General features: G+C 35.0%; 1 protein-coding gene across 2 annotated transcripts in view; it reads right to left on the bottom strand.

Annotated features, from left to right (window-relative positions):
* COG5 (component of oligomeric golgi complex 5) overlaps positions 1-16,712 on the bottom strand; it is a 283,839-nt gene that overhangs the window by 108,427 nt on the left and 158,700 nt on the right. For both annotated transcript variants that reach the window (XM_060020256.2, XM_060020255.1), the window contains exons 9-10: positions 12,941-13,053; positions 12,610-12,687 (exon numbers count right to left, since the gene is read on the bottom strand). In XM_060020256.2, coding sequence (XP_059876239.1) covers positions 12,610-12,687; positions 12,941-13,053 — 191 coding nt within the window. The remainder of the gene's footprint in view (positions 1-12,609; positions 12,688-12,940; positions 13,054-16,712) is intronic.

The following is a 16,712-nucleotide window of genomic DNA, read 5'->3' as shown; positions in this document are numbered from 1 at the left end:
TTAAGGTTCAGATCCAGTCTCTACCACTTCTAGAACCTGTGGGGCATCTGAGCGAAGACAATCTAGGCCACTAAATATGTACAAATCTCTGGCTTAAGAACAAGATCTAAGCTGGAGAAAGAGATTTAGGTGTTATCAGCTTCTGGAGGTGGTAGAAACTATTAACATGTGTGAGCTTTTCCATAGATTGCATGTGGCATGAGAGGAAAAGAATGTTGTGCATAGGACCCAGGGGAAAAACACTACTTAAAGGTTGGGGAAGAAATAATTTAGAGTGGAGAAAGAGAAGTGGTGGAGTTAGTTATTAAAAAAAAAAAAGATTGGTCACAAGTTAGTGATTGCTGAAACTGGACAATGGGTACACAGAGAATCACTGTCCTATACTTTGGTTCTGTATGTTGGCTTCTGTTTGAAATTTTATGAATAAAATGTTTTAAAAGGAAGGGTAGGTGGAGAAGGAGGAATCAGTGAAGAATTCTGAAGAGATGTAGTATCTGTGAAGGAGGAAACCAGTATTAGAAGTAGTTATTACCTCTAAGGAGTGAAGTAAAAGAATCTTAGAAGTGAGTAGAAGGATTTGGTAGTTGGGTCATTAAAATTCCTTTAGTAACAACTGTTTCAGTGGAGCAGAAGCTTGATTTCAGTGGTTTGGAGCAAAACTGAAACAAGAAAGTAGAGACACAAAGTACCTTATGGAAATCTGGGCATGAAGGGAAGAAATACTTTGAGGGAGATACAGGACCAAGGATTCTGTTCTGGTTTTGATTTTAGATGGTAGATCCCTGGGAGGAAGTAACTGGGAAAGGTTGATATTGGAGAAAGCAGAGAATGTCCTAGATAAGGATAAGATGTAGAATGTGAACAAAAGTAGAGGGGTAAGTCTGAGAAAAGAGAAGATACAATCAACCTCTATCTTTGATACAGAAGGGGAAGGTGAGGATCAGTTCAGATAAAGATTTTATAAGACACTGAACTTAATGAGACAAGGTCAGAGGGAACCAGACATAACTAAGTTACGATCAAAATAGAAGAGGCAGTAAAAGATTTAGCAACAAGTCTGTGCCAGAGATCTCTGTGGAGAGATCACATTGTGAATGAGAAAGCTTGCAGACTTGATCAAAGAAACCAAACAGATGTGAATTTTATATTAGCTCTTAATCATCTTCTGGATAAAAGCAGAGGGATCCTGGGGAAGCAAATATAAAGCAAAGAAAAAAGTTATCTTTACTGGAAAATAGCCTTCAGGGAGAACCATTTTGCTGTGTCTGATTAAAAAAGAAGGAAGGTACAGAAATTCAGAAGGGACTTGAAGATGAACATCACAGTACAAAATGAAAAGCCAGAAGAACTTCAGTTAAAATCAAAATGTTGGCTTTTATATGTATATTGTTCAAAGATAAAGCAATATTTACAGTACAATCTACTTGTTGTTTTTTTAAAAATGGGGGCTTAGATAAGGTGGTAGTGGGAGGAAGTGAAAAGTAGTCGGATTTCAGATACCTTTTGATGATAGAACAGATAGGACTTGTTAAAATGCATAGAGCTAAATATTATAGGAAAACCATATACAAAATGTTAACAGAAGTTATCTCAGGCTTCCCTGGTGGCACAGTGGTTAAGAATCCTCCTGCCAAGGCAGGGGACACGGGTTCGAGCCCTGGTCCGGGAAGATCCCACATGCTGCAGAGCAACTAAGCCCGTGCACCACAACTACTGAGCCTGTGCTCTAGAGCCCGTGAGCCAAAACTACTGAAGCCCGCATGCCTAGAGCCCATGCTATGCAACAAGAGAAGACACCGCAGTGAGAAGCCCGCGCACTGCAACGAAGAGTAGCCCCCGCTCACCGCAACTAGAGAAAGCCCTCACGTAGCAATGAAGACCCAATGTAGCTAAAAAATAAATAAATAAATAACTTAATTTAAAAAAAAAGAAATTATTTCTGGGCGATAGGATTAAACATGATGTTTCCTTTATTTTTTTAATTTTTTGGAAGAGTAATTAAGATAATCTAATTTAATTCTAAAGACACGAATAAATTCTTGATGTGAAAAATTCAATACTGAAACACACATGGTAAAAATTTAAAGCTTCTCTTCAAACTCAAATCCCTTATCCCACACTTTTCCCTAGAGATCACTGTTAAACTACAGTGCTAAAGGGTTTTAAAACCCTTTCTAGAGTTCTCAACCTTTCTTTTCATATTGCCCCTCCAAAAAGAAAACTAAATAATTAATTATATACATATTGTATAATATGTAATAATTATATAATATGCATATTATATACATATAATAAGCATATTATATACAATAATTATATACATATAATATGTAATGATACATATTATATAATTTTATAATATAACCACTTAATTTAAATTTAACTTAGTTTCTCCCTGATGACAGATGCTAAATACTAAGGAGTAAGATTTTGTATGGTAGGACTGAACTCTGGAGACCACAAGCCAATGTAATATATAAGACGTTTTTGTGCCTCCCCTCTCCCTCCAAAAAACAGAACTTTTTCTCCCTCTTGGGGTCAATATTGCCCTTGTTGAGAACGCATGGTGGACTGGTATTTTAAATAGATTGTCACTCAAATTAGATTTAGTATGAACCACAATCTCCTCCAAACTTTTCCCCTGGCTTCCCTCACCATATTCTCTTTGGTTTCATCCTCCTCTTGAGATACTCCTTGTGGCCTCCTCTATTACAATGTTTCCCAAACTCACTGAATGTAAATATTTTTAAATATACATTCTAATATATGTTTACTTATTTGTTTAAAATTATATACAAATACCACTGTATTAATAAAATGTGTGCAATATAAAATGTACGAAAATAGTTTAAAGGATAAAACTTGTAAAAAGGACAGGCAAAATTTATAACTATCTTCTTACATGTCAAAATGTATACACACTTTGGAAACCAGAGTTCTACATGAGTTTTATATGTTGCATTTTCGAGGTAGATTTCTTTTCTCTCTATAGCCGTTCTTTCCCATTACCATGGCTTTGATTGCCAATATGAGCCGATATCGTCCAAATTTAAGTCTCAAGCAGAGGCCTCTCTTCTGAGCTCCAGACTCCCATATTAAACTGCCTAACTGACATCTTCACTTGGATGTCCCATGAGCACCTGAATACAGAGCTTATCTTCCCTCCTAAATGTGCTCTTCGGTTTATGCTCTCAAATGAAGTTACTCCTATCTACTAGAACCCTGTCAAACCTGAACTAATGATATTGTCCTTGATACCTTCTCCTCCATCTCACCACTTTTAATCCATCACTAAGATTTGTCAGTTTTATCTCCTGAGTAATTCTCAAATCACTGCAATTCTCTCCATTTTCATCGGCATCAATGTAAATTACTGTTATAGGCTGAGTTTTGACCCGACACAATTCATATGTTGAAGTCCTAACCCCCCCATACTTGAAAATGTGACCATATTTTGAGATAGGTCTTTAAAGAAGTAATTAAATTAAAATGGGGTCATTAGAAGGTCCTTATAAGAAAAAGAAATCTGAAACACAGACACATACAGAAGGAAGATGGTGTGAAGACACAGGGAGAAGACAGCTCTATGGACATTTGTATACAAGTCTTTGTATGGATATATTCTTTCATTTCTCTTGAATTAATTACTAGGGGTATATTGCTAGGTCATATAATATATGTATGTTTAACTCTTTAAGAAACAGCCAAACTGTTTTCCAAAGTGGTTGTAAATTTTACACTTCCCTTCAGCAGTATATGAGAGTTCCAGTTGCTCCATATCCTCACCAACACTTGGTATGGTCAGGTCTTTTAAATTTTAGATATGTGCTTAATTGACATCTATCTCTAAAGTGTCTATTCAAATCTTTGGCCTATTTTTTTTTTTTTTTTTTGATGATACGCGGGCCTTTCACTGTTGTGGCCTCTCCCATTGCGGAGCACAGGCTCCGGACGCGCAGGCTCAGCGGCCATGGCTCACGGGCCCAGCCACTCCGCGGCATGTGGGATCTTCCCAGACCGGGGCATGAACCCGTGTCCCCTGCATTGGCAGGTAGACTCTCAACCACTGTTCCACCAGGGAAGCCCTGGCCTATTTTTTTAAGCTGGCTTTTTTTGTTTTCTTATTGAATTCTGAGAGTTCTTCAGACATAAGTCCTTTATTAGATATGTGATTTGCAAATATTTTCTCCCAGTTTATTCCTTATCTTGTACTCTCTTAATGGAGTATTCTGCAGAACATAAATTCTTAATTTTGAGTAAGTCCAAAATATCAATTTTTTTAATTTATGGACAGAGCTTTTGGTGTTGCATCTAAGAAATCTTTTTCTACCCCTGAGTCACAAAGTTTGTTCTGTTTTCTTCTATAAGTTTTAGAATTTTAGGCTTTACATCTGGATATCCAAATGTTTCAGTATCACCTGTTAAAAAGACTACTGGGTCAAGATAGAATTGCCTTTGTAACTTTTTTTGAAAATCAATTTTCCACATATGTGTCAGTGCATTTTTGGACTCTCTATTCTGCATCAATGATCTATGTCTCTAACTTCATGCCAATTCCACATTTTCTTGAATATGGTAGTTAAGTCTTGAAATTAACAGGTATTGTTAGCCCTCCAATTTCGCTTTCCTTTTTCCAAGTTGTGCTGGGTATCCCAAGTCCTTTGTATTTCTGTTTGAATTTTAGAATCAGCTTGTCAATCACTCCAAAACACCTGTTGGGATTATACGTCAATTTAGGAAGAAGGAACATCTTAACAACAGCAAATCTATCAACACATAAATAAGGTATCTCTATTTCCTTAGGTCTTCTTTAATTTCTCTCAGCAATATTTAGCATTTTCAGCTTCCAGATGTTCAACTTTTGACACATTTACTCCTAAGATTTCATATTCTTTGACGTTACTGTATATGGAATTATTAAATTTCAATTCTCAATAGTTCATTGCTGATTTTTTTTTTGGCGGTATGCGGGCCTCTCACTGTTGTGGCCTCTCCCGTTGCGGAGCACAGGCTCCGGACACGCAGTCTCAGCAGCCATGGCTCACGGGCCCAGCCGCTCCACGGCATGTGGGATCTTCCCGGACCAGGGCACGAACCCGTGTCCCCTCTATCGGCAGGTGGACTCTCAACCACTGTGCCACCAGGGGAGCCCTACAACTGATTTTTGTATATTGACCTTCTATTCTGTAATCTTGCAACATATCACTTATGAGCTCTAGTAGCCTTTTTGTAGATTCCATCGAGTTTTTAACATGGATAATCTTATCATTTGTATATAAAGACCATTTTACTTTTTCATTTCCAAACTGGAAGCCTTTTATTTCTTTTTCTTGTTCATTGCACTAGCTAGGAAAATGCTGAACAGAAGTAGTGAGAGCATAAAGAATCCTTGTCCTCTCTAAATTTTAAGGGGGAAACATTCAGTATTCACCATTGTATATGATTTTACCTGTTCATGGTTCCTAAATGCCTTTTATCAGGTTGAGAAAGTTCTATTCCTAGTCTGCTGAGAATTCTTATCAGAAATGGATGTTGGATTCTGTCAAATACTTTTTCTGCATGTATTGAGATGATCATGTGGTTTTTCTTTTTTAGTTTGCTGACTTTCCTTTTCCAATTAGCCTCAAACTAAAGCCTCATTCAATCCTCCATAATTTTCAACCTCTCATTTGTTCCATACTCTTGTCTGTATGCTGCGTTCTAGATAATATCATCAATTCTAACTGCCAGGCTAATTCATTTCCTGGTTTTACGTAACATCTGTTTAACCTATCTGAATTTTTTATTTCAATGATCTAATTTTTAATTTCTAAATGTTCTACTTGGTTCTTCTTTAAACCTACCTGATCATTTCTTAAGTCACTTATTTCTCATTTTTTATTCCATTCTTTATTTCGAAAACATATACAGGTATTCTAGATTCTTTGTCAGTTAATTCTAACATCTGAAGTCCATAGTGTCCTTCAGAAGTTCTTTCGGAGTCTAAAACCTGTCTTGAATTGTGTTTATTTTTCCTGCTGACTCTCAATCATGCTTCTAGTTTATTTATAGGACTGGTGATTTTTAACTGTGAGCTCATAGTTGGCTGACCTTAACATGTGGAGAATCCTAATAGCTAAAACTAGAAATGCTTTCCTCTTCAGGGGATCTGCATTTGTTTGTGAGAGTAGGTACTGTTACCAACCAAGGACCATGTCTGCCGCAGTCACAGGTCTCAGCTTAATGCAAGACTATCAGGTTCGTTGTTCCACCTTGCTAGAGCCTAGTGAACTGATCCCATCATTGACATGGACATTTGACTGCAGGGCAACTCCAGCTTTTGCAATGACTTAGAGCTCACAAATCTCCACTACAGTTTCAACTACTTTATCTGCTTATGTATATCTGTATATACATATGCCCCTCAGAGATTCTCTTACTTTCTGCAGGGCCAACAGTGCATTACAAATTATGCTTTTCTTGGGGCTTCCCTGGTGGCGCAGTGGTTAAGAATCTGCCTGCCAATGCAGGGGACACGGGTTTGAGCCCTGGTCCAGGAAGATCCCACATGCCACGGAGCAACAAAGTCCATGTGCCACAGCTACTGAGCCTGAGCTCTAGAACCCACAAGCCACACCTACTGAGCCCGTGTGCCACAACTACTAAAGCCCGTGCTCCGCAACGAGAAGCCACCACAAGGACAAGCCTGCGCACCGCAACAAAGAGTAGCTCCTGCTCGCTGCAACTAGAAAAAGCCCGCGCGCAGCAACAAAGACCCAGAGCAGCCAAAAAAAAAAAAAAAAAAAAAAAATTATGCTTTTCTAACTTATCTAAAATTTGTTTTACTGCAGGGAGAGGGCCTTTAAAAATAACTGGTCCCCATGTTAGTAAAGCAAAAATCTAACCTTTATAGGTAAGAGAATTTATTGACAATACCTGACTTAGACATGTAACTGGCTGCCACTTGATTTTTTAATCAAATTGCGATGCCACTGATAAATGAGTTCAACATTTTTCTCATAATATTAAAAAGATTCCTAATTTGGGTGCCCTACAATTTTTTCTGAGTCTTAAATGCTATAATTAAATCATCTGATACATCTAAAAGGGCAAAAGAAAACATTCTTTTTCATAGTTGAAATCCTCGTTAGTACTAATAGCTGCGCAAAATGGTGAACACATTCCAAATATAGCCTAATGCGTCCTACACACATGATTAAAAGATTCTGTTCAATGATAAAAAATGCTGGCTTAGAAAATGAAAGTATCATATCTACACTCGCACATATAGCTAAACTGGCTTAATTCTGCAGATGAGAATCTACAACCTGTTTTCCACCGTATGGATCCTGAATAACTTCTCAATAATTTGCTACACTCACTTTCAAAGTGTTATATATAGTACTGATGATTATATAGTGATACTAGAACTTTTAACAGGTTTTAAAAGATACCAAAATTGAATTTCTCATGTCTAATGAACAGTCTAGAAATCTAATTTAAAATGAGAAGATTTATCCATTCAAGTAATCTTTGGAAATACAATATAAAAAGGGGAAAGAAGTATATCCCACACTTAAATGCCATAAAGAATTAATATGATAGGTATAAAGGTGTCTGCAACTTTATAGTATGAACTGAAAATAACAGGCTAATTTTACAAGTTAGCCAGAACATTTATTAAATTAAGCAGAAGCAGCATTAGTTATCTTAATTAAGGGAAAGTTTTCAAAAGGCTTTACATTAACACTGTATTCTTAAGATTTATTATACTTGATATAATTGGCCCAGTTTTATTTTATACTCAGTGCATTTATGCCCTCTTTACGCTATGATGTATTCTTTATAACATGATAAACATCTACTACAAAACCTCCTGAACTAATAAAGCATTCCAGAAACTATCATCATGTAGGTTTTTTTCTCCTCTTGTACATACCTAAGATTAGACTCTGAATACTAATATGTACAGTTCTCTCTATCATCTGAAATCAGATATCTTAACAAACAGCAAGGCAGATTTGGCAATATTAACCTCAAAACTAAACGTTTTTAAAGTAAACCCATTTTTTTGCCTACTAAAAGAAGATAAATGATTTAACAATTCTCACAAGACCTCACAGAACAGAATGAAGGAAAACCATCCTCGCTGTTTTTATGACTACAGAATTACCAAATGTTAGATCATAAACCCATGATTCTTTAGTAAAGTGAGACATATAATCATGACACATTCATAGTAAATCCTTGATACTGCCTTATTTAAGGAAACAAGATTTCTTAAATTTCTAATTCTCAGCATGAATATACATGCATATCATGTTATTAGAACTGTTTAAAAAAAAACTGACCTTCTCACACAGTAAGGCTTTTTATTACCATGCACATGGTAACTTTATGACCCCTAAATAAAAGTTTCAAAGTTTAAAAAAAAAGACTGAAATAATAATCATGATAGAAAATTAATGAGCCCATCTCTGAATTAAGTCTACATTATCTAATTTTCCTTCAGAAAACCTCAGCTTATAGGTAGTATTACCACCTCCATTTGATACGTGATGGTCTTAAAGATTATAGGACCTATCCAAGGTTGCATAATCAATGTAGGAAATCTTAGCTCTGTCTGATACCAGGGCCCAAGGACCCAGCTCTAAATCACTGTACTGTCCTGCCTTTAACACTATTTGAAGAGGTATTCAGAAATGTAACCTTGAAACTATTTGGCTGTCCAAATGCTAAAAAAAACTATACTTAATCCTATAAAAATTACCTTAGAATATTTTAAGATATTTTAAGCACTTGGATTGACTGTAACAGATAAATTTTAAATAATGAGCATGGCAAGGCAGTTCATTTGCCTACAGATAAAGTCTTAGGAACTTAACTAATCAAGTTTCTCCCATAAATATAATTTTTTTTAAAAAATCCACAAGGAAATATAAATTAAATCAATGAGATACCACTACATACCTATTAGAATAGCTAAAATCCAAAACATTGACAATATCAAATGCTGACAAGGATGTGGAACAACAGGAACTTTGTTTCTTTCTAATGAGAATGCAAAATAATACAGCCACACCAGAAGACAATTTGGCGGTTTCTTACAAAGCTAAACATAGTCTAACTATAAGATACAGCAATCACGTGCCTTGGTATTTACTCAAATGAGCTGAAAATTTATATCCACACAAAAATCTGTGCATGAATGTTTGTAACAATTTAAATCATAATTGCCAAAAAATGGAAGCAACAACACGTCCTTCAATAGGTGAATGGGTAAACAAACTAGGTATATCCACAGAGTAAAATATCAGTCAGTGATTAAAAAAATGAGCAATGAAGACACGAAGAAACCTTAAATGCATATTACTAAGTGAGAGAAACCAGTATGAAAAGGCAACCTACTGTATGATCCCAATTACATGATATTCTGAAAAAGACAAAACTCTAAAGACAGTAAAAAGATCAGTGGTTGCCAGGGGTTAAGGAGATAAGTGGGAGAAGGATGAACTGGTGGAGCATAGAAGATTTTTAAGGAAGAAAAACTACTGAACCTCTTTTGCATGATACTATAAATGGTGGACGCAGGAAATTATGTATTTGCATAATGCATTATGCATCTTGCATTGGTATAGTACATTTGTTACAACTGATGAACCATGACTGATATATTATTAATAATTAAAGTCCATAGTTTACATTAGGATTAGCTCACTATGTAGTACATTTATAAGTTTTGTATAATGCACAAGAGATGTTATGATAACCTAGCAAGTATCAGATGTATTTTCTGCTCAATTTTTTTGTACACCTAAAGCTGTTCTAAAAAATAAAAATCATTACTTTTTAAAGAAATCTACAGGTATTGAACTACAGCAAAAGAATAATAAATTACAAAAATTACTTAACAAAGGAAAATGTAAAGTACAGTTTTGTTTTGTTTTGTTTTGTTTTTGTAGAAAAGAAACAAGTTGGCAAGAAGTCAAACACGGAAATTCCATCACACTTTATAGTTAATTACAGAAGCATTAGAATTAAGTGGTTTAAAACAAAGAAACCTGGAAAATTAATTCTTAATTTTCCTACTTGACATGAAATTAATAGTGTAATTTCATTTATATTTAAATTATAAACCAAAGAGAAAATATCTATTAATTTAGCTTTCAGTGAATTTCAAAATGTGGACTACAACTTATAAAAATGTAATACAGGGGCTTCCCTGGTGGCACAGTGGTTGAGAGTCCGCCTGCCGATGCAGGGGATATGGGTTCGTGCCCCAGTCCAGGAAGATCCCACATGCCGCAGAGCGGCTGGGCCCGTGAGCCATGGCCGCTGAGCCTGCGTGTCCGGAGCCTGTGCTCTGCAACGGGAGAGGCCACAACAGTGAGAGGCCCGCATACCGCAAAAAACAAAAAACAACAAAAAAAATTTAATACATAAATTTAAAAAATCTGTTCTGGTAGATTGCAATCTAAAAAAAAATTACTTGCTAGAAATTATCTTCCTAGGAAAAAAGCATTAATTTCTACATAGATATTGTAGAAAGCATATGACATAAATTCTAAATCATTTCATCTTGAATTATTTACACTGTTTTCATTTTTAAAAAATATATTCAGAGGTTTAAAAGGCTAAACCACTAAATTAAAAAGAACTTTCAATACCAGGATATATCCTTAAAAATCTTGAAGCTGCAAAAAAAAACCTAGTAGTGTAAGAACATTCTGTTTATAACATTTTCCTCAAAAACAGATTACAAAATGATTTAGAGATCTTGGTTCAGAAACTGCTCTTCAATGACCCAAGATATATACCATCACCTACTCAAGTTTAAAATTTTATGCAGATTTTAAGGATTATTATTTGGGCCTCAAATCATTGTAAAAATCCTATACTTTTTATAAAGGTTCTACTGCCACTGATAATTATTTTAACTAAATAATACTCTTACATTGTAGTTATATAATTAGCAAAAATATCTGTTTACAGCTTTTTAACGAAGGAAAAGACTAAAGAAATTATAGCAAATATAGTAAATTTTATGTGCTATCTTTGCAATTTATGACATATTTTCCTTAGAGTATTTTTACTTCTCTTTTGTCCTAGAGTTCCCAAAATTGCAGGGTCACAAGTTATTCTGGACTTTCCAAAAAAGACTGATCTATTCTGAATATAGATGAGTATACTGAATCCCAAGAGGGACTAAATTTTTATTCATAAATATCACCTTATAAGAAAAAACAACAACTAAACTGTAAAGTTACATTAAAATTTATAATAAATGTAAATATGTATGTGTGTATTGTGTACGACTACTGTCTTAAAAAACGTAAGAAGGATATTTGGAAGAGCAATCTTCTCTGGCTTTAATTAAATAAGAAATATTTTTAAGTAAATGAAAAGGACGAATACAATGAAAGCATATATCCCTATTCCTCATAATCCTTTTTAGTTAGAAATAATTCAGATGCATTTAAAACCTCGCCCAGTGTTCATCCAGTATAATAACTGTTGACAAGAACTGATATGTGAGTTTTTATGTAGAAACTTTGCCCGATGCAGCAATATCACAACAACTTTCATATATAACATACAGCAGTCTTAATTATATTAATTAATTATATTCATCATGCTACACATTACATTCCTAGTATTTATTTATCTTGTAACTGGAAGTTTGCACCTTCTGACTGCCTTCATCCAATTTCCCCTTCCCGGCTCCCCTCTGGCAACCACCTGCTTGTTCTCTGTATCTGTAACTTAATTTCTATTTTGTTACGTTTGTTCATTTGTTTTTTAGATTCCACAGTATTTGTCTTTCTCTGTCTGACTTGGTTTATATACTGTTACTATAACACATCACAGCCACAAGCAGGACTATGTACTGAGTGCTATGAATCCTCCTAGCAAATCACCAAATTTGGGGGTGGTTTTGGAGATCCCCAACACAGGAAATAAAATATTTAAAATTCTGAACTACAAAGTAAACTACCTACACCTCGATGATAGAAACTTAGAGAATCTTTTTCTTTGGCGCACTAGGTGTTAAGATTTAATGAACAGAATATCTAGTTATTCCATTCATCACTATCAAAAACATATCAAAATGAATGAATAAAATGTGGAGTCAGGGATTTCTATGCATGGAAGGAATTCTTGTGCCCACGAGGCCAGTAGATTGGTAGATGACAGAAGGGAGACTTTAGAATATGAAAAAATAATACATTAAAGTGCTTTATAGGAAAAATTAACAACTGAATGGATTTTACCATCTTCAGAAAAGACTTTATAAGGCATTATAACAACCACTAATTAAATCTCTTATATGCCAAAAATTTTTATCTTATTCTCTATCGGGACTTTAAAAAACTTTTACAATAAATCATTTATATTATTAAAAAATGGGAAATTACTATATGCATTTGAGAAATTATTCTATAAATAGTATTAGCTAGCATCTACTCAATAAACAAACATGCAAAGAAAATTTGTGGTTGTCAAGAAATATACTTCCCTTTAGCTATCTAACACGTAGCCTCTCTGTCAGACAGGAACACAAATAATGCTGGCTCATTATCTTCCTGCATTCTTTTATAAAGAGATAAAAATACTTTCATTTAAACATACCTTAACTATTTCTTCAATGAAACAAATGTGAGAGACAGGGTCTCTCTTCTTGGCTAATATTTTTTGCAGATGTTGTACCTAAAAAGGGCGAAGAGAGGGAGAATGTATATAACTGAGTATTTTCAAATGAAACAAGTATTAAGCATAGGCATTAGAAACATTAAGGGAAGGGAAAAGACATTTTGCTAGAGCCCTTACATATATTATAATTAGCTCATGTAGGTATTCTGAACTCTCAGAGATTTTAAGAAACCTGCCCAAGGTCACACAATTTAGAATAACCAGGAATTAACCCATAATTAATGTTATTTTCACTCTCTCAAATATTTACCTGGCCACAAACAGTAAAAATATGATCCACAAGTTTCTCCATATTGGTCCAAAGGGAAGCACGAAACGCTGCAGTGTTTCCTGGGGCTGGCATGGTAGATCGTCCAGGTGCCCCTGGTATGAGCAAGAGAAAAACATGAAAAATAAAAATTTCCAAATATAACAAAATGTACTGATACGTTATTATGAAAAGCACATACAGGCTAAAAGATGAGAAGTTCCTTTTTGAAGAAATTATAATTTCTCATAAGTGACATAAAAAAGAATCTTAACCTTTTGTGTTTAAGAAAGGAAAATACGACCCCACACACACACACACACACACACACACACACACACACACACACACGCACGCACCCGCCCAGGAAGGATAATACAGAAAACAGGAATTAATAAGAAAGGTTTCCTAGAAGGAGGAGTTGAAGAGGTGGGAGGTAGTACCAGGTGAAAGGAACAGGAATAAAAGCGGTGAGTCTCTGTGAACCATACAAACGTCTTATATGCTGATGTTTCAAAATAAATTTAAATTTTAAAAGAATAAAAAAGCAAACTCTAAAACTAAATACAAACAAATACAGTAACACATAAAACTAATGGTACTTCAAATTAATAATACAACCACCACACACAGGAAAATAATTAATTCAAGTAATTTTTAATTACAGCATCCTGACTTTAGTAAGATATATTTTAGGGGCAAAAAAAATCACAAAGAAATATTGTATTTTACTTAATAGATGTGTTGCTTGATATTGTAATATTGAATTACAATATATTCAATATTCAAAATTCAATATTACAAAATTATATTCAATATTCAAAATTACAATATTACATATATTCAATATTATATATATTATATATATTCAATATATAATATTGAAACTAAGTCTATTTTAGAATGGTGCAAATGAAGGTTCTCACTATAAACAGAACGAAGATACAAATGAGTAATGGGAATTGGAGGTATCTGTCAATTCTGTTCACTAAAGGACAGAGAGATGACAACTCCTTAATAGAAATGAGCATGCCTGATATCCAAATTTCAATCTCTATGCACCATTCCCCAATAAAAGAAGCCAAGGCTTACTGAAGAAAAAAGTGATTCCGTACCTGGAGCGGTAAAAACAGAAGGTGAACCTGGTGCATACTGGGCCAGAGAGCAAAAAAAGCGTTCAAAGTTTGAGGAAAGAAGCATTCCGAAAGTCGACAGAAATAACAAGATGGTGAATAGTTATTCTAGATAATAAAGATATTACAAGCAAAGAAAACTAGAGACCACTACCTCATGAACACAGATGTAAAAAGCCTCAACAAAATATTAGCAAATAAAATGTATATAAAGAATTTTATGCCATAATCAAATGGGATTTATCCCAGGTATGTAAGCCTGGTTCAACATTCAAAAACCAGTTTACAGGGCTTCCCTGGTGGTGCAGTAGTTAACAATCAGCCTGCCAATGCAGGAAACACGGGTTCGAGCCCTGGTGCAGGAAGATCTCACATGCCGCGGAGCAACTAAGCATGTGGGCCACAACTACTGAGCCTGTGCTCTAGAGCCCGCGAACCACAACTACTGAGCCCTCATGCCATGACTACTGAAGCCCACGCACCTAGAGCCCGTGCTCCGAAACAAAGAGAAGCCACCGCAATGAGAAGCCCGCACACCACAACAAAGAGTAGCCCCTGCTCACCGCAACTAGAGAAAGCCCGCGTGCAGCAATGAGGACCCAACACAGCCAAAAATAAAATTAAATAAATTAAAAAAAAAACAGTTTACATAATCCATCACATCAGCAGACTAAAAAAAGAAGAATCACATTAATACATTTGATCATAGTTGACAAAATCCAACAGCCATTAATGGTAAAAACTCTCAATAAACTAAGTATAAAGGGAATTTTCTCAATTTAATAAAGACTATCTATAAGAAGCCTGCAGCTAACATCATACTTAATGATGAGAAATGTTCCCATTAAGATCAGGTACAAGGCAAGAATGTCCCCTTTCACCACCACTTTTCAACATTATACTGGAAGTCCTTGCTAATGCAGTAAGGCAAGAAAAGGAAAGAAAGGTGTATACTGGAAAGTAAGACATAAAACTGTCTTTGTTTGCAGATGGTACAATCATCTGTGTAGAAAATCTGAAAGAACCAATCAAAAAAGTCCTGGAATTAATCAGTGATTATAGCAAAGTTGTAAGATACCAGGTTAATGAACATAAGTCAATTGCTTTCCTATATATCAACAATGAACAAGTGGAATTTGAATTTGATAACAAAATATCATGTGTGTTACCCCCCAGCCAAATGAAATACTTAGGTATAAATAAATCTAACAAAATAGGTACAAAATCTTTACGAGGAAAGCTACAGAACTCTGATGAACAAAATCAAAGAGGAACTAAGTATATAGAGAAATAGTCCATGTTCATCGATGGAACAATCAATATTGTCAAGATGTCAGTTCTTCCCAATTTGATCTATAGATTCAAGGCAATCCAAATCCAAATTCTAGAAAGTTATTTTTTGGATATCAACAAATGGATTCTAAAGTTTATATCGAGAAAAGAACCAGAAGAGCCAATACAATATTGACAAAAAAGAATGAAGTTGGAAGACTGACTAGCCAACTTCAAGACATTCTATAAAGCTACAGTAATCAAGACAATGTGGTATTAGCAAAAAAGACAAATAGATAAATGGAACAGAATAGGGAGCTCAGAAATACACCCACATAAATATAGTCAAATTATCTTTGAAAAAGGAGCAAAGGCAATAAATTTGGCAAAGGTAGAATCTTCAGCAAATCATGTTGGAATAACTCAATAACCACATGCAAAACAATGAATCTAGACATAGATCTCACATATTTCACCAAAATTAACTCAAAATGGATCACAGACCTAAAAGTAAAGTGCAAAACTGTAACACTCATAGGAGATAACAAAGGAGAAGACCCAGATGACTTTGGGTATGGCAATGACTTTTTAGATACAATACCAAAGACATGTTCTATGAAAGAAATAACTGATAAGCTGGACCTCATTAAAATTAAAAACTTCTATTCTGGAAGAGACAAATAAGAGAATTAGAAGACAATCCTTAGACTTGGAAAAAAAGATATTTGCAAAAGACACATCTGAAAAAACTGCTACCCAAAATAAAAATTCTTACAACAGTAAGAAACACCCCCAATTAAAAAATGGGCCAAATACCTTAACAGACACCTCCCTCACCAAAGAAGATGTACAGATGGCAAATAAGCATAGGAGAAGATGATCCATATCATACAGCATCAGGGAAATGAAAATTAAAACAACACTGAGATACCATAACATATCTATTAGATGGCCAAAATCTGGAACAGTGATAACACCAAATGCTGGTGAGGATAGGGAGCAACAGAAACCCTCATTCACTGACGGCATGAACACAAAATGGTCAAGCTAGTTTGGAAGACAGTTTGGTGGTTTCTCACAATACTAAGCATACTCTTACCGTACAATGCAGCAATTGTGCTCTTTGGTATTTACCCTAAGGAGCTGAAAACTTATGTCCACACAAAAACCTACACAAAGATGTTTACAGCAGCTTTTGTTCATAATTGCCTAAACTTAAAAGCAACCAGGATGTTTCACTAGGTGGATGGATAAATGAACTGTAGTACATCCACACAATGGAATATTATTCAATACTGAAAAAAACAGAGCTATCAAGCCATGAAAAGAAATGGAGGAGGGCTTCCCTGGTGGCGCAGTGGCTGGGAGTC

This window comes from Delphinus delphis, chromosome 9 (genome assembly GCF_949987515.2).
Source record: "Delphinus delphis chromosome 9, mDelDel1.2, whole genome shotgun sequence".
Taxonomy (NCBI): domain Eukaryota; kingdom Metazoa; phylum Chordata; class Mammalia; order Artiodactyla; family Delphinidae; genus Delphinus; species Delphinus delphis.
This window is presented reverse-complemented; position numbering and strand designations above follow the sequence as displayed.